Source organism: Chelmon rostratus, chromosome 12 (assembly GCF_017976325.1).
Source record: "Chelmon rostratus isolate fCheRos1 chromosome 12, fCheRos1.pri, whole genome shotgun sequence".
NCBI lineage: Eukaryota > Metazoa > Chordata > Actinopteri > Chaetodontiformes > Chaetodontidae > Chelmon > Chelmon rostratus.
Genome location: NC_055669.1, coordinates 18719290 through 18737898, shown reverse-complemented (window position 1 = coordinate 18737898; position 18609 = coordinate 18719290). Strand labels below are relative to the sequence as shown.

Sequence of the window (18609 nt, the reverse complement as noted above, 5' to 3'; positions counted from 1 at the left end):
CTGGAGAAATTATGAGCATAATAGGGGTCAAGATCTTTATAATACATCTGTGATTAGCTATAGTTCAGTGAGGATGCACAACTAGCAGTAAGCATTGTTTCAAAGGCCTATAAGTCAAAGACGGGGCTAATGTAGGAGGTTTTATGAATTATATCTTAGGGAAAGGGAGCATAAAAAGGAACCATTTATATTTAATATATTGCTCTATGAATAATTCCCAAATTGCAAGGTCTTCAGTCATCAGCTTTATCCTCTTCTAAGTCTTTGTTCTCCACGGTCAAAACTGATATATTTCACTTTGACTCTAATGATACCCCAAATTTTACTGGATACAGTTTGCCACATATTAACTCATGTGCATAGTGCTTTAAAACACTAAAATGTTCTACTGAGGTTGTTCTTGAGCAAATAGACATTTAATTTGAAGATGCTTAATTCTTATCATACACCAAAACTTCTTTATTTTGGCAGGCATAAAATTTTATGCTTTTCATGCAACATGTTTGTTTGTGTCTTTTGTTGTTCTTCAGCAGAGAACTTCTGTAATTACTGCAATTTTGAATGTGAGATTTCTGCAAGTTCTGTAGGAAGCAGCTGGTACTTAAAAAGTATGAAGCTGTGAAAAACTGGAGGCTAACCAATATGTGCTTTAATCTTGACTAAACTTCAAGAGAAGTAAACATGCAAAAAGAGATGATGTCAGTTTAACACAGGCAGTGATAAATGCAGACAGAGCTGAACGATATGCAAAAAATCATACTGCAATTATTTTGACAGATGTTGAAATTGTGATATGACTTACAATTTTAGCGTGAATGGTGATTTGGATTTCATTATCATAATAAAAAATATAAAAATGACCATGATGTGACTGTTGCTGGAATCTTCGTCTACGTCTGGAGAATGTGATTTGGAGGCCGGGTCATCTCTGTAGCACCATCTGTATTAAAAAAAATTTCAGCTCCTGTGATTTGCATTTGACCATATTGTGATTTGAATAATATTCCAATTAATTGTTCATCCCTAACAACAATATGTGAGTGATTACCAGCAAGTGGCTGATGAGACAAGAAAATCTATAAGATTCATGAAGGCTGTAAAACTTAATTCATACAGTTTACATATGGACAAACAATGTTTGTATATTTTGTTTTATGCGAATTTAATCTGTGTGTTTTGAGCTTTTAAATTTACTTTGCTTTGAAAATTTCAGTTGAAAAAACAAGCTAATCTCAAGGTCCATTTAGTAGCTTCTTTTGCTCATGATGATGACTATATGGACATTGAGCTGACATTGTCAGCTGATGTTTCTGCTGAAGTCTGTACTTCGAAGTGCCAACATAATATATATATAAAAATGGACAATTAAAAATCTGCAATTCCATGACCTTGAGACTTCATGCCATTGATAGAAAAGGAAACTACAGTATAATAGAAATAGAATATAATTATAATCGAAAACATGTGCTACCAACTGGGGGGTGATGAGTTTGAAAGAGGTTGAAATTTACAAGGCAGGGAAGGTCTAAAGGAAAATAACACTGAGCTGCATTATGGTTTGCCCGGACTAGGAACTAAAAATCAGGATGTCTCAGCCTCTGATGCTTTGTGTTTTTGGCTGTTCCACTGTGATCTGTCTCCAGCAACCTCCCCAACACAACAAAGTAGTGCAGCTCCACATGTTTCAGCACACCTACAGTATTCAAGCGTTATGACTCCGCAGCTATATGGTATATATGTATTTGTAATATGAGATTTAATACTTTTATCTTGTCTGTTTACCTGGAAAGCCTGAGCAGAAGAATTAAAAGTTTCCCGGATGTTGCCGTTAAGGACGTCATAGAAACAGGAAGTCCGATACCAGAAGCGGCTAGTTCAACTCGATAGAGGAGAAGCTAAAAACAATAACAAACGGTTTAACGAACTGCCTAATGCTGCGCTTTCTTTTAGAAAATATAACATTACACCTTTTAGCTGTTCTAGGTTTTATAACTGTGCTCCGTAAACGGTTCGGGACGAGTTTGTTTCCTGTGCTCGATCGTTACTAAACTTTTGCTAGGATGCTAGGTGGCTAATTCCGAGCAAGTTATCTGCACATTTAGCCTGACATGACTGCAGCTGTACATTTCTTTGCTTTATTAGCTTGCATATCTGATACTTCAACGTTACACAAAGTAAAATTACAGTACAATCGGCTAAGTAAGGGTTAACGCTAACTGCACGTCGTCGTTATGGGAGACAAGGACCTGAGTCTTATTGACAAGAAGATAACAAGGTAATCTTAACTAGTCACAGCTCTATCTTTTTTGTAGCTTTGTTCTATAGTTTACTGAAAAATTGTGCCCTGAGATGCGTTAAATGTTGAATTAACTTAATTCCCAACTTTGCTAAGTAAAATTACGTTGTGAAAGATAACATTGCTCAATAAGTAAATGCCCTTTTAATAGTCTCTAATTAACTTAACGTTAAGTGATACTAGTGATGTTAAGTACTGATCAGCGAATTATTAGCAAAAATGTACAGAAATTAAAAAAAGTAAATGTACTCAGAATGACTTCTGTTGCTGTTCTACCATTATATGTTAGAAATATATAGTATTGATGCATTAATGTGTATGCATTAATGAAATTTTTAAGTAGTGTACAAATGAGCTATTCAAATTAAGTGCTGGTACCTCAAAAATACTAAAGTTTACCAGAGTAAATGTAAATTTGAGTTAATCATTCCACCACTGGAAACCTAAAATAAATCTTAATATTGCTTTTTTGGGGTTGATCAGGAAAAACAAGACATTTGAAGATGTCATCTTGAGCACTCTTGTGATTGTACTTGCTTTGGAACTTTTCACAGGCTAAACAATTAATTGATTAACTGGAAAAATAATCCCCAAAGTTATTAATGATAAAAACAATAATTTGTTGGGTTTTTTCCTGTATTCCTGTGGTCTGGGCACAAAATGGTCAAGTTTTTTTTCCTACAAAGTAAATCTGTTGTTTCACCTTGTTGCTTTCTGTGTAGTTTGCTAGATGTCCCCCTGAGTCCGACTGTAACATCACTCAATCTACACTGCAATCACATCCCAAGGATCGAGGGCCTGACCTCAGCTTGGCACCTGCGGCACTTAGACCTTTCCTCCAATTGCATTTCTAAGATTGAGGGTCTAAGTTCCCTCACTTCCCTGAGGACTTTAAATTTATCCTGTAACTTAATCACCAAGGTTGAAGGTGAGTCTTTAGTCACCATTTTACTGTGACAATAAATGTTTAAGCTTGGGTGTTCTTCAGGTGATAATTCTTCATTACAGTCTTGTGTTTACCCTGATGTTGCTGTCACTGCTTTATGAGCTGTAAAATCACTTAGTTGTTAATGTCCCCTCCCTTAATCTCAGGACTGAATGGCCTCGTGAACCTAACAAGATTAAACTTGTCCTACAATCAGATAAAAAACCTCACCGGTGAGTTCAATACGAACAGAGTTTTTTTTTTCCTACACTCAAATGAAAACACTAACAAGTGACTAACATGTCAATGCTGTTGATTAGGCTTGTTGTATCTTCATGGCCTGGAATACAAGCTGAAGCAAATCAGTCTCCATAGCAACCACCTGGACAGCATTGATCATCTCCTGCAGTGCCTGCTGGGATTGCAAGGTTTAAGTGAGGTCACTTTGAGTCTGGATGGCAGGGACAATCCAGTGTGCAGGTCACCAGGTAGGGCATTAAAAAGTTATTTTGGAGTACAGTTGTGACTATGGTTGGGCTGATATATTACCTGTAATTATTGGCCTTTCACAGATATACTGTATCAGCACAAGTTAGCTGATATGCAAAAAAAAAAAAAAAACTTAACATGGTTCAGTCAGAAGTGGTTAAAGTAATTTAATAGTTTTGGTGCAGGCACAGAGTGTCAGGTTCTTCTACCTTGTTTCCAGGACTTAACCTTATCACAAAGGTTTAAATGATTCTCGATGGAAATGTGTTGGTTTATGTATGCATACAGACTTATACACTCAGTTTCCAGTTTAACAGGTGCACTCAGCTACAATCTTGATTCCAAAAAGCTGTATTAAATGTAAAAAAGAACAGAAACAGTCATTTGCAAACAAACTGTGTTTACGTGAGTCCACTGAGTCCATGTAGTAATCTCCTTCACAATCATGTGTTCACAAAGTGGTGAACCGCACTCCATCCTTGCTTGTGAAGCACTGAGCCTTTCCAGGATGCTCCTTTCAAACCCAATCATGATACTATCACCTGTTACCAATCAACCTGTTTAACTAAGGAACGTTCCAAACAGGTGTTTTTGAAGAATTCCACAACTTTCCCAGTCTTTCATTGCTCCTGTCCCAACATGTTTGAAACGTGTTGCTGCATCAAATTCAGAATAAGCAGATATTTACAAAAACCAATGAAGGTGATGAGGTCAAGCATTAAATACATTGCACTGTTTGCAGTCGAGTATATGTCAAGAAACTACCAAACTACCATACTTTGTTTTATTCATGTTTTACATGAATTTTTTTGGAATCAGGGTTGTAAAATGAATCCAGTCTAATATCCTGAAAATCTTTTTTTCTCCACCTTTTCAGACTACACCTCGACACCTCATGCTAGTAGTTATTAACCCCCATTTCTTTAAAAAAGGCTCTATATACTTGTGGCAGTGACCACACTTGCAGTTTGTTTGGTAGGGATATATTTCTGAATACACTTGTTATAAGCTGCTTTGGACAACAGTGTCTGCCAAAGGAATGTAATAAAATGTTATACAACTGCCCTGGACAAAACCTTTCATTTATGAAGGTAATAATGTTCAGTTTGTGCTGATTCAACTTCATGACCCTTTTAGAGGCTTTCTGTTTTGCTATTCTATCCACCACATTTATGTAAATGAGGGTAGACTAAATATTAGAAAAACCTTTCAGTGTAATGTACAAAATGGACTGCATTTATATAGTGCTTTTCTAGTCTTACCAACCACTCAAACTGCTTTACAACACAAGTCAGCATTCACCTTTTCACCCACGCACATTCATACAGTGGTGGCGACTATGCAAGGTGCCACCTGCTCATCAGGAGCTCTAACCATTCAACATACTCACACACTGATGGCACAGAATCGAACAGCACCCCAAAGCCTTGGCTCAAATGAATACTCTCAGAAACAGCTTGAACACCATAACCATCATGAAAGTAGGATTTATTGTAAGTGTACTGTAGACTGCATTACTTTTAGGTGTGCTGAATAAACTGGCAGGTAACTATATACTTGTTAGACATTTAAAAAGCATAATAGACATCATTAGCATGTGCTAAAGAGCTGATTGCTTTCTTTTCTCTGTTCACTCATTAATCCTGAGGGTAGCTCTTAGATCTTGCAGAAAAACTGATATCCCTCCCCTGTATTGTCTGAAATGAAAGAATAATGAAAATCAGTGCAACAGCCCTGTTTCCAGAAAGGTGGGATTCTGTGTAAAAAACAAACATAAATAAAACAGAATGTGATAATTTGCTAATCTGCTTAATTGAAAACAGCACAAATATTTAATGTTTGACCTCATCAGCTTAATTGATTTTTGTATATATCTACTTATTCTGAATTTGATGGCAGCAACACATTTCAAACAAGTCAGGGCAGGGCCAAGAACAGACTGGGAAAGTTGTGGAATGATCCAAAAACACCTGTTTGGAACATTCCTCAGGTAAACAGGCTCATTGGTAACAGGTGATAGTATCATGATTGGGTATGAAAGGAGCATCCTGGAAAGGCTCAGTCGTTCAGAAGCAAGGATGGAGCGAGGTTCACCACTTTGTGAACACATGATTGGATAAAGGATGGGCTCAGGAGCACTTTGTAAAACGGTTTGTAGATAAACACAGTTCGTTTGCAGATGATTGCGTTCTGTTTTTATTTGTTTCACTCAGTGTCCCATTTCTTTTGGAATCAGGCTTTTAGTTCATTTGATAGCCACCTGACTGTCACTGTGGTCTAATTGTCTCTGTTTTATGTCAGTATGTTTTAACTATATCAACATCAGTCGTATGAATGTAAAACTATTTCCCCTGTTTTCCTTTAAGTTATGCTGTGCGCATCATTTATCCATGTCTTCCTGTTCCTGATTAATTCAGAGTATTAGCTGTTAAAAGCATGTTTAAATCCATGAGGGCATACTTAAAGCATTCCCACAACCTTGCTCTCAATATGCATAGATGCACATATATTAGCAGTGCTCAGATCTCATTAAGTGAGTCACATCAATAATACATATGAGGATAGCACGTTTAGAAGAGGTTATTCATTTAGATATAGATTCTTTGATTTTATGTAATATTATGCTGTTTTATCCAGGCCATAAACCACTGATGTGACAATACTGAATAATGGTGTTCATGGGCAGTCACGCAGCTCTCAAGTTTTTTTTGTATATGTGTGATTGTCTTGCTGCAGGTTACAGGGAAATTGTTATGCAGTCCTTGCCACAGATCTCTGTTCTGGATGGCCTGGACCAGCTGGGAAATCCATCACATCTAGGTCTAGTCAGTCCCTGTGATATCCCTGGTCTGGAGGACTATGTGGACCTCCTGCTATCCTCGGATACTAGTCACAATGAAGCGGTAATTTTTGATGCCACACTACCATTAGTAGCCTAGTACCATTGACTTTCAATATAATGACCATATTTCCATTTTCATTTCTTAATACAGCATTTATTTAACCGGAAAGTCTCTTGAAATAAATTATCTTCTTTTTTTTGCAAGAGATACTGGCTAACATGGCAGCATAGAAGTGTTAACACATAGTCACACACAAACATTTAATTTGCAACATCGATTATAGCTTAATAGAATAGGACATGAAAGGCGATGAGAGAGAGATGTTTTACGTCACCATTAAGTCACCATTCCACATAAAATGGTTTCTGAATGTGGCTTTTGAATACATGATATGTATACATTTCAAAATGAGGTTTTCCTTGTAAAATGTTCTAAGTAAAAGGTGCATAGTTCAAAAATGTAAGACCAGACCAGTCTACTGTTAACTTACTGTTTACTTGTAACTTTAGGGCAAAAAATCATAATTACACAGTAGCACTACTACACTATACAGTAATACTTAAGAAGCTCACAAATGCAAACGAATGGAAGTATCCATTTTTTTGCATTAAGAACACCTCAGATAGGTAAATAAAGAAAATGTCTTTGTTAGTGGATGTGACATTTTTGCCCAACATATTTTACTCCAGAATCCAACTTTGAAGGGCTTTTTTTCTTGGAAGATTCATGCACACACGCTGGGGTTAAAAGTGTGTTTTCCCACTGCACCGCCTGTCCTCTCACTTTCCAAAAGCGCTAACAGAAAAAGGAAAGTGTTATATTACTGAACACGTTTGGAAGACTGAATTACTTAAGTCCATTTTGCTGTGAAGTGACAGCGCTAGTCATTGAACCTCTGTGTTACCCTGCAGCCCAAGCAGTTGTATATAGCAGATTTCCAATGAATTTCTGGAATATTATGTAATTTAGTGGATTTATACCAGGAGAGTGAAAGTTGGTGAAACTCGTCTCTTTACAAAGTTTCTTTACAAATTCATTGCACCAGATGGTCATGTCCATCTTTTTTCTCACTAGCAAAATCAGCTACATTGAAGTGTAACACACCCTGATATAAGAACATGTTCCAAGTGAAATGGGAAAAAAAAAGCTCATTTAAGTTTCCATTCCAGGTTAGAGGGGATGCCCCCCTCACCACACCCCGCATCGATGAGGTGCTGACCCAGTTTCGTCAGCGGATTGCCTCCGAAGCAATCACAGATCCAGTCCCACAGCCTGATGGCCAGAGCTTCCAGCCGGTTTGTTCCGCTGTGGCTGATCCAGCAGACCCTGTTAATGAGGAACGTATCAGGAAACTGGAGCACCAGGTGTCCCAGCTCATCCAGAAGGTGCGTATTTAACACTGCTGACAGCCATTAACTCATTTATTAAGAAATATTTGTGTGAAGTTGGGTATACAGCGGATGAGATGATATATAAAGAGGTAAACATATTAGTAGGTTACTTCTCTGTAGAATCAACAGTATTTGGCCTGCAAACATAGCTAAGGCTCCTCTTTTCAAAATATGTTATAAATACATTCAAAAGAACGTTCATTTTTCATGTCCTGAATTGTCATTTGTGGTATCTAGGCTGTATCGCAGCTTGTATGACACATATATTTGTTTACCTTTAGTGTGAAGTCCTTCTATTTGAATTAGATTCACAAGCTGTTTTCTAGGTGTTCTAGTCTATGTCTATCAAATATACTCCATGTTTTATTAATTTGTTAATTAGTTTGTAGCTATCTAAACAAGTAGACTGTTCAATATTCATTTTATCCCGTCAATTATTAGGAGCATTTCTGTAATATTCTCTCAGGCCCCTGCAGGTGACAAATCCCGCAGCTCTGCTCTTTCTGCGGTGACGGTACGGAAAGCCAAGAGGGACACAGATCGCACGTCAGAGAGTGAGTGTGACAGCGGGAAGGAAAACAGGAGGCGCAGCAGGATCCCCAAACATAGTAACAGCACCACATCAAGGACGACACCGAAGGAGACCAGGGGCCGGAGATCAGACAGGTGATTCTGTGCCTGCACTAAAATATGTTTCAAATATGGTTAACCAATCTGGACTGAAAGTAATTTGTTTTGTCATCTTGTTTACATGAGTAGTTCCTGATTTTATTATAGTAGCTTACTGCTGCCCCCACACCACAAAGGCACAAATTCCTCAGAACTCAGTGTTAATGTTTTGAAGCTCAACTATATGAAGATATTTTAAGCGCTATTGAACACTAACAAAATCAGGGAGTGTACCTATGAGTAATGATAAGCACATTCATACGCTTGACAAAGTCTGGATTCATAATAACCAAACACAATATGCAACAGCGGATATTTCCATTTTGTCCAATATGCATCAACCTAATATCATCAGGTCTGTTGATGATAAAGGGAAATCCTTTTACCTCTTAGTTGAAGGGGGTGGTACATTTTCTTCACTGAGTGATGAGGTAAACTTTCCTCCTCTCTGTTAGAAATTACAACTGTCATCTCACTCCCGTGATTAACGACCATGCTGCTATGGTCTACCCCCTCATCTTACTTCATCAGCCACTGATGACATGTGCTTAGGATTCAGTAATTTACCTTAAGTAAGCTCCCAACTGTCCTCATTAAAAGCAAGGTGATTTTAAAATATTATCTCCAAAATCCATTCAAAGTTGTTCAAACTTCACCTGCCTATGAGAGTGAGCGAGTCATCTGCTTTGACCTTTATAGAGCTCAGACATCTAGAGGGCTGTTTATAATCAATTTCACTGCTGGTTCAATACCTGTGATTTGTTTTATGTGCAGCGATCAAGAGAATCATAAACAGAGGAGTTCAAAGTCTGCTGCGGGGCCCAGGAGGAAGGCTGGTGGCGCAGGGGGTATAGATGCAGCAGGGCCAGCAAGGAGGGCACCTTTGAGAGCTGCTAAGGCCTCAGGCGACATGAAAACCCGATCCACTGAGGAAGAGGAAACCTACAGGGTACAGCATGGATAGGAGGCCTGCTGACTGAATGGCAGCTTCTATTGTTATTGATGAGTGTATAATGAAAATGCTTATGTCCCCATAAAAGAGAAGAATTGACATCATCTGCCTGCTTATACCCATATCTCTGTGAAAGCATATTTTTGTTTGCATTTCTTTCTGTTTTGCACAAAGCTATTACTTAAATGGAACAGGAACAGAATAATAGATACCACTTGTAAAAAAAGCTACAAAACAAAGATGATAACAAAATAACAACATTATTCATTCAACTTTTTGCCCTTTATGACATAATTCCAGCCAATAACCTGAAATAAAAACCTCATAACTGTATCAGTGTTTCCAGTGATACTTCCATGATAAATTATGTAAAATGTAGTCACAAAAGATCATTACACTCAGGAGTCCACCATCTGTTTGGTTATTAAAAGCAAAAATAAATCTGTGTATGACATCACTTTAGGCCATTCATCAAACTTTGCACAACCCCCTCTGGAACCACAACAGGCTTTATATAAGTTGTTAAACATATGTAGTGGCACCCAAGAGCTGTTAACAGTGTGTCTAAGTTCGCCAGAGTTGCTCTTTATTCTTATCAATATTCTTTACAGGAACTTCAAAAAATATATATACTTATATTAAATATTCAAAGTTGTTTAATGTATGTATGTATGTATGTGCACTCAGACTATTGTGGAAGAGCGTGACCAGGAAAGAGAGAGGCGATGGAAGGCTGAGCAGGCTGTGAGGAAACTAACAGAGGATCTGAAGTGCCTCCAGACAAAGGTCAGCGAGGAAAAAGATCTTCAGAGCATGGCCCTGCACACCACTGACCGGTAAGAGGAAAACTGTCCAGACACATAGATGCACATATGTGCACTATGCACACAAACTGCCACATGAATCGGTACAACAGCTCTAAAGCGGATATCATGATGAAAAGGGATAATTGAACTTGTCTCTGTGGATTTTAGTTGTCAACTGCATAATGGATTCTCATCCATTTCTGCCCCCTTCATCTTCTGTATTGGCTCTCCTGAGACCAGGACCTGCAGCCTGTCTCATCCTTTAACAATGAGTATCCATCCCACCATTAAAATTCCTCACTATCATTGTCCCATAGCCTCTCATGAAATGAAGCACACACTTTGGCTCCATTACCACAAAACCTTAAAGTGTGCCTGCAGTTGTGTATGATAATAAAGCTATTTAGTATAAAGATCACTAACCCACACAGCCATCCTGCTTATATGCCTTATATTTCAATTCCAGAGGCTATAATTATCTCTAATTAAAATATTCCTATCTCTGTCCTTGCACACATGTGAGACCATTTGGCTGTGAGCTTCCTTCCTTCTGCACAGCACAGATAGAGCCAGGTGTTACTATTTTGTGCACTTGTTCCTGCTTGTATCACTGCTTAGATAAATCTACATTATGGGTGTAATTAGAAGCCTGGTGACAAGCATATGTCAGCAGTATTACATGAATCAATCTCAGCTGTCACTTTCTAATGACATTGAACACGGCTGCTATTCTTGCTTATCAGGAGACAGATTACAGGGAAATGAGTCATCATAGCAAATTTAAAGAGAGAACTACTGTAGGTGGTTGAACAGAGCCGTAGTTATACTGTGTCCAGATTTCTCATAGTGGTATAATATGTGTACCGTCATATAAAGTGTTACCATTTTTTTAATCTTCATCAGACTGCCCTTTTATGTACTGTTTTTTCCCCCTATTTCCATTTTCACTGTGTTTCCATTTTCTCTTCCTTGAGATAAGATTTGGACTATTCTATAATGTCAAATTTCTTCAATTTCACAGGCCATCAAATTTTTAACAGTGGGAGATAAAACACAGAGGACAATCAAGGTTATCACATAATTGTTATTGGTTGCGTATACAAGTTTCCATACCCTGAATGTAAAATAGACATTCAGGGTATTACTCCTGCTGCTCTTGCACACTGTTATTATGCTTTTTCTCCATCCAGACTGAAAGAATTGCTGCTAAATGAGCGATCGGGATGTTCTGAACTGCAGACTCGTGTTGAGGAGCTGGAGGGGAGGTGTCAGTCCCTAACGCAGCAGCTGGAGCAGGCCCGCAGCAGTGAAGAACAACACAAGACTGCACTGCATAGACTGGAGGAAAGCATCTCCCATGGAGAAGCACTCAGGGCTCGCCAGCAGGCTGAGGAGGTACAGCAGTTGGTTTAGTTTACCCTAGAACACTTGTATCACCATTTGGATATGGAAGGTGTACATTCAGTCAGCTGGTTCTTACAAATTGTCAACATAGAAAGCAGAGCAAGTTAAGTCAGAGACACACAAATATAAAAATATCATTCATTATTATACCATATACTCTCCTGCAGAGTGAATAAATGCAGACAGCCGAAAGGATTCAGCAGACAAGGTCATTCAGCTCTGACAGTATATGACAGGCGGGTATAAAACGTGTGCTGACCTTCCTCAGATGAAGCGACACCAGGAGCTGGAGAACAAGGCAGCAGCTCTGAAGAGAGAGTTGGACATCCAGAGAGCCTCGGTGCATCAGCATAAAGACAAACTGCAGCAGCTGCATGAACTGCTCGCATCCAGGGAGCAAGAGCACAGGTACACCTGAGCCTGGACTTCTTCCTGAGTGATCGACTCCTACATAGATGCAATATTTTCCACCAAAATTAGATTAGTTTTGATTATTGCACGTCTTTGTTTTTGCTGTTCTGAATGGTTTGAAGTGGGTAGGACTCATTTGGAAAACAGATGTCACATGTGTCTATCCAGCGAAGAGTATTCATCAATAATTGAATTGATGGATTGCTATTTATGTGGTCATGAATGTCCGATGTTATAGAGAAATACTTACAGCAGGGATGGGGAAACGTTTTCTGATCGAGGGCCAGTTCAATTTTGATAACATCCAAGAGGGTTATTCTAAATTATTGAACACATATATCACTTATTATTGCTTTAAGACAGGCTTGAAAAATTGTGAACCAATCCAAGTTTTTAAAACAAATGTTTTGAGGCTTCTAATATTTAAATGTACTAACTACTTTCCAATAGCAGCAACATTTCTTTAGAAATATGCTACATTCAAATTAAAGATTCAAATAACGGCCTTTTAATATTTATTAGTCTGTATTAGTTTCATGCCAAGAGTGTCAGCATCACACTTTATTGGAACACTTTTCCTATTTGTTTTGCCCTCAACTTACTGTATTTATTGATTCTTCTTAAATTTATTTTAAATAACAGTTAGAATTTCATGTTATAACCCACAAATTGCAAATTACCAGTAGCCTTTTAAACAGGTCAATGTACTGTCCATGTTTGCTTTGTTTTACAGAAAACAGCTGGACTTGCGCTTGCAGCCCGGCGGGGCAGATTTCCGCGAGGCAGTGGCGAAAGAAGTTGCATCAGTGGAGCAGAGACACGCCCACAGGGAGGTGGAGGTGCAGGAGAAACTGGCGGAGGGCAGGAAACAGTACGCTGCTCTGGAGGACGAGTTTCGCATGGCACTAACCATCGAGGCTGCTCGCTTCTCTGAGGTCTGCTAAAACATGGACACCTGCCACACAGATGGCCTTTAATCACTGTGGTGCTGTCCTAAATTTTTCTCTACATTCTCTGTACAGTCCAGCCGATAAATTATTACTGTGTCCAGTAAAAAGTGAAGTGATTGAACTGGAATTGAACCCAATCTAGATAAAAAATTTTTCCAGCCTGATGGTGAAAGCTGAGGTTGAATTAGGATCATCACTCTGGACAAGTATGTGTGATTGCCACAGGAAGAAAGCTATACAAAAGGATTGGATTTGAGTCAGTCTGTACTTTCTCATTATGGTTAGAGATTTTATTCAGCCTCTGCACAAAATGTAATCTAGTCTTGACTGCTACCAATTTTCTGCTTTAAGTTACCAACCTTTGACTGTTGGAAAAGTGTGAGTGAAATACACATTCCCAGCCAAACCCTCGCTCATGGAGACCTTTAAAATATTGCTTTTCTTTAAATAAACTCTGAAAACTTTTCTGTCAGATGTCAAATGTGACATTGATTGATTAACATGTCAAGTCAGGTAATACTTCGACCAAAAGTTCTTCACACTACTCAACTCCTAGGCGCCTCATTCATATTCCACATCCTCTCTCTGCCTCTGTAGGTGAAGGAGGCTTGTGATCAGATGACTGCAGAGCTGTTGGAGCTCAAGGCGACCCTCGTCCAGTCCCAGCAGAGGGAGAAGAAATCAGGCTCTCTGGTGCAGGAGCTCACAGCCATGGTCAAAGAACAGAAGAACCGCATCTCCACACTCATGAAAGCCAAGAGAGATGCTGTCACTGATCTAAAGGTACAACACTTATGTCAGAGAGTGAGTTCTGAATCATTTTTTTCTTCAGCACTTCAAGGAAATTAAGAAGAAATTGTGTGATCGGGTTTGAAAAGAGATGGGGATGAACAGAGAAGGCATCAGTCATTGCCTTTTTAAAAATAGTTCAGCATAAACCTGTAGGAGACATCACGAATACTGAATTGGTTCAGCTGCCTTTCCATCTGTCAGCCACGAGACACGGCCGTTGATCATTATTACTGTCTCTCTGTCTGTTCCTCTGCCAGTGCCGTCTGCACTCCATGGAAGCAGAGGTGGAGCAGGACCGACGTCTCAGCCTGCAGCTCGAGTTGCTCAAGAAAGACAAGGCGCGACTGTTGTCTCAGCTCACAGCTCAGGAGTCGGTGATAGACGGCCTCAGGGCAGAGAGGAGGATCTGGGGCCAGGAGCTCGCTCAGCAAGGTGGGAGATGTCCAGGAAGACTTTGAATGAGTGTTAAAGCGCATGACTCACATTGACAACCAGCTTTCAGTTTATCAACAAACACTAGTTCAGGCCTTGCCTTTAGTCCAGCTTACTCTAAAATGCATGGGTCCGGTAGATGTGCCATATAGGCCATAGGCAAAGTGAGTCACTCTTAACATTTTGGAGATTCTATTGTAGAGTCAGTATGATGGAGGCATTTGCAGTTTGGCTGATGGTTTGTTTCGTCTGTATCAAGGAAAGTCTGCCATCTAGTGGTTATGTATGAGAAACACACTCTTAGACACTTCAGGAAACAAGGCTATGCAAGTTCATTGTAGACAGAAATTCTTCAAAATGCTTTGATTTGGCATTAAAATGCGCAAAAAACAACATTTTTTTTTAAAATTTATTTATTTATTTATTTAGGACAGTGCACATTGATGAACATTGCTGTAAATGTGCCAGTTTATAGCTGATTAGCTAATTTGCAACTGTAGTCCTTGGGCAGAATGTTAGTTGCCTAATAAAACAACACGGAAGTACACATTAAAAACATGGAAGTTCACATTACATAAAAATACAATTACAAAATACACATTTCAAAATTACATTCACAAGCACACTGCTTGTGAAGCAGTGTGCTTGTGAAGGCACTGACAAGCAATATAAAGGAATAAGGAATAAAATGATTAGAAATAGATGTTAAAGCAGTAAAGTTTAACACTGAGTGCTATTATGAAAGGCGTGATCAAATTTACTGTTTGATGTATTTCTCTTCACTAGGGGTGTCCTTGGCTCAGGATCGTGGACGCCTAGAGGCCAGGATAGAAGTGTTGGGTGCTGAGCTGGAGACTCAGAAGAAGCAGAATGAGAGGGACTATGATGCCCTGAAAATCAAAGCCAAAATCATTGATGACCAGACAGAGACCATCCGCAAACTCAAAGAGGTAGTACGATACTTTAATTATTAGAATCAGTGTGTTTTTCTAAAAGCAAAACAATATATATATGTAGTATATATAGTGTATGTATATATATATACTATATATCTTGTTTTTATCTTGAGACACAATGAAACAGTTTCTCTGTCTCCTCTTCCTTTCTGCTGTCTAAGGCCTTACAGGAACGTGATGATCAGATCCGCAGGCTGCGTGAGGAGGCAGTCCAGGTCCAGAAGAGGCTCCAGCAGCAGCATGAGGAGGAAACAGCTCGGCAGGCTGAGCTGAGCGAGCGGCTGGAGCATCTGAGCCTGCGCAAAGAGGAGTTGAAACAGCAGCTGGAAGACAAGGAGGCAGAGCTGGAGGAGGTCAAAAGAGTTTACAGGCAGGTGTCCCATCAGAAATACAGAGACACACAGACAAAAAGAAATTTTGCATTATAATCAATGCATCATCGTTAATTCTAAAAGTAATTTACAAGTATTAGTCACTAAGAATAACTAATGTTGTTATACTGTTTATAGTATAGTAGTAATACTCAGTATGTATTTATGAATGGGCCTAAGACGGCTCTCCCGAACGTCTGCTTAACCAGTTTCCTCACCATCATTATGTTATGTTTCTTTCTTTTTCTCTGTTCTTTGTATCAGTGATTCTAGTAAGAAGTGGCAGGAGAAGGCAGACCTGCTCACCCGGCTGGAGAGCCAGGTGAAGCGCATGAAGGAGAACTTTGACTCCAAGGAACGTTTGCTGCTGGAAGAAAGAGATAAAACAGCAGAAGCTCATAAGTATGACAAAATATGGCATGAGTGTGAAAATGTCTCTTCAAAAGTCATTTGGCCAGAAAATCAAACATCATGCATACATAACCAAAATACATATAGTGTTGTACAGTAGGAGGGACGTTGTCTAATTTGAGTGGTATTGTAGCTTTGAATCACAATTAAGGCATGTTAGGACAGGTTCTGCAGCTTTCCTGTCTCCTGGAGGAGAGGGTTATTTTCTAGGCTAAGAAAGCTGATACAGTGCTTTTCCTCCAAAGCTTAAAATGAAAACCAACTACAGTATGTTCTACTAATGTAAAATGTTTCTCTCCACCACACCCAAGAACTGGAGAACTCTGAACATAAATCTGATATCATAGATATATCATATTATTAAGTCTGGGGTCAAAACATGATCAGAGTGTATAGTGTTGTTGCCTCGGACAGAAGAGCAGGTCAGAGCTTCATTTCTGGGGCTCTCCACCCTAAAAAAATGAACATACTAATTGTTACCCAAGACAACATCCTCAAAGTGCCTTACCTTATGTACCATTCTGTTGTTGTCCTGCAGAGCTGCAGTAGACAGGTTACACTGTGTGGATGATGCATTTCGTCGACAGCTAGAGTCTGCCCAGGCTGCACATCAAGCTGAGCTGTTTCGACTGGCAAATGAAAAGCAGAAGCAGATTGAACAGGCCAATCAGAAGGTAAGATTTAGACACATTTTACAAACAAAAACCTGGTTTTACTACAAGTTGGAAGGCAGAACAGAGGTGCTTTGTGCCAGTGTGTTTATTTACGACAAATATGAACAAAAGCCAGGCCAAACTGCTTCCCCATTCTCAAAAATGGTGACAGGCCTCTGTTGCACTGATGGATTTATAGTTTATTATAAATGACAAGAAAGATTTTGTCACTGAAAGTAAAGTGTTGCGTCCAGAATCGCATACTAACATACTAGTGATATTAAGCAGGATGAGCATTCCAACTGCAAGGATTTTGTGTGTGCGAGAAACGCCCAGATGTATACAAGATTAGCAAGAATTTCTCTATAGGCAGCCATGTGATGCAGAGAAGCTTGCTTGAGTATACTTCAGTGTGAGCTGTCTGCTTGTAATGCCATACTTGATTGTTTATTTAATATGAAGTGTACAGTTCATGCTGATTGAGTATGTAGTGGGCAGTACATTAGTATGTGATTTCGAAAAAGCACAAGACATTTTGAAAATGATGAATGGAAAGAAATCAGACAAACCCTGTGTGTCAAGTAAAATTGGCCCCTGTCTTGTCTTGCCTTGCATTGTATGTGCATTTTGATTCTTTACATTTCACAAGGGTTTTAAAGTCTCTAAAAAGGAATGAATTTAATAACCAAACGAGTGTCAGAACCTTATATTGATCAGTTTAATAAATGTCTATGTTTTTCTCTGCTTCTGAGGCTGACTATGTGTCTTCTTCAGGTATTTGAAGTGGAGGAGGAGATGCGTCAACTCCTGGAGGAGACAGAAACTAATAAGAGAATCATGGAGGAGAAAATGAAACGTCTCACAAGTGTACTAAAAGACTTTTAACACACGAAACGTGACTTATTTTTAGCTATGGCGATGTATATATTTAAACTCGAGAGGTTGTAGAAGTTGTAAGCATGTTGTTTTTTAAATAAATAAGGTTATTTCATTTTTTTAAGTTGTATTTTAGTTTATCATGATTTATCTAATAAATTCTCTCTTGAGAATATTTATTTATATTTCTTCATTTTTAATTATAGGTAACAAAACTGTTAACACAAATTCACCATAGACATTTAAAACAAAAATTTGCAATACAATGTGTGTCACAAAACATGAAAAAATAACTTGTCAGAAAGGATCGTTCTTTTAATAAAGGAAGTGACTCAGATTCTGTTTGGACAGCCAACAAATACCACAGACTTTCATGAAAAGTAAGATGAACAATATTTTTTTTTTCATTTTTATGTGAAATAAATTTTCAGAGACAAAGTAATGAGAGATCTGAAAAAGAATAAAATGGATAGTTGTGTGTGTTGTTTCACTTATGACAAACTCAATTTTTAACAGAATGGAAAGGCTGACCTCAATTCACTTTTTTTTTTATTTTCAGAAATACAGTTAATCTACAAAGAGGAATCTTCCACAGTCAAATGAGCATAGAAGAAAATATAACTGCAGGACATGGGTAGTGGTATTATACAGCAATCTTTAAATCAACTAAAATGTTGAATGTTCTTGTAGGTTTTAAAGTCTGCATTCAAATTTTGACCTAATTTTTTCAAGATTAATATACTTTGTTGTACAAGGTACGTGCTTGTAAACCTGATTATCTCATAATTTAGATTTATTAACTTACTTGTGATTTAATATTCTAATTCTGACTTACCATGACTGTATTTTGTTTTACTTGCATTCGCTTTTTTTTTCCTTTCGGCTTCCATACTCAAAATGGGGGATTGATTTATCTATACCTGTCTGTCCGGTTGTAAAGGGGAGGGCGGGATCTAATTTGGGTTGTGTGGGGGGGGGGGCG

At 38.6% G+C, this 18609-nt stretch overlaps 1 protein-coding gene across 1 annotated transcript; it reads left to right on the top strand.

Moving 5' to 3' along the window:
- Positions 1-1861: 1861 nt before the first annotated feature.
- Positions 1862-17802, top strand: lrrcc1 (leucine rich repeat and coiled-coil centrosomal protein 1). The gene is made up of 19 exons (XM_041949242.1): positions 1862-2275; positions 3019-3224; positions 3389-3454; positions 3542-3709; positions 6447-6613; positions 7723-7938; positions 8411-8610; positions 9388-9562; positions 10253-10401; positions 11562-11766; positions 12044-12183; positions 12920-13121; positions 13734-13919; positions 14186-14360; positions 15147-15310; positions 15478-15686; positions 15952-16089; positions 16637-16772; positions 17526-17802. The coding sequence occupies exons 1-19, from the start codon at positions 2232-2234 to the stop codon at positions 17634-17636; spliced, it is 3057 nt and encodes a 1018-aa protein (XP_041805176.1). The 5' UTR covers positions 1862-2231; the 3' UTR covers positions 17637-17802.
- The last annotated feature ends 807 nt before the right edge of the window (positions 17803-18609 follow it).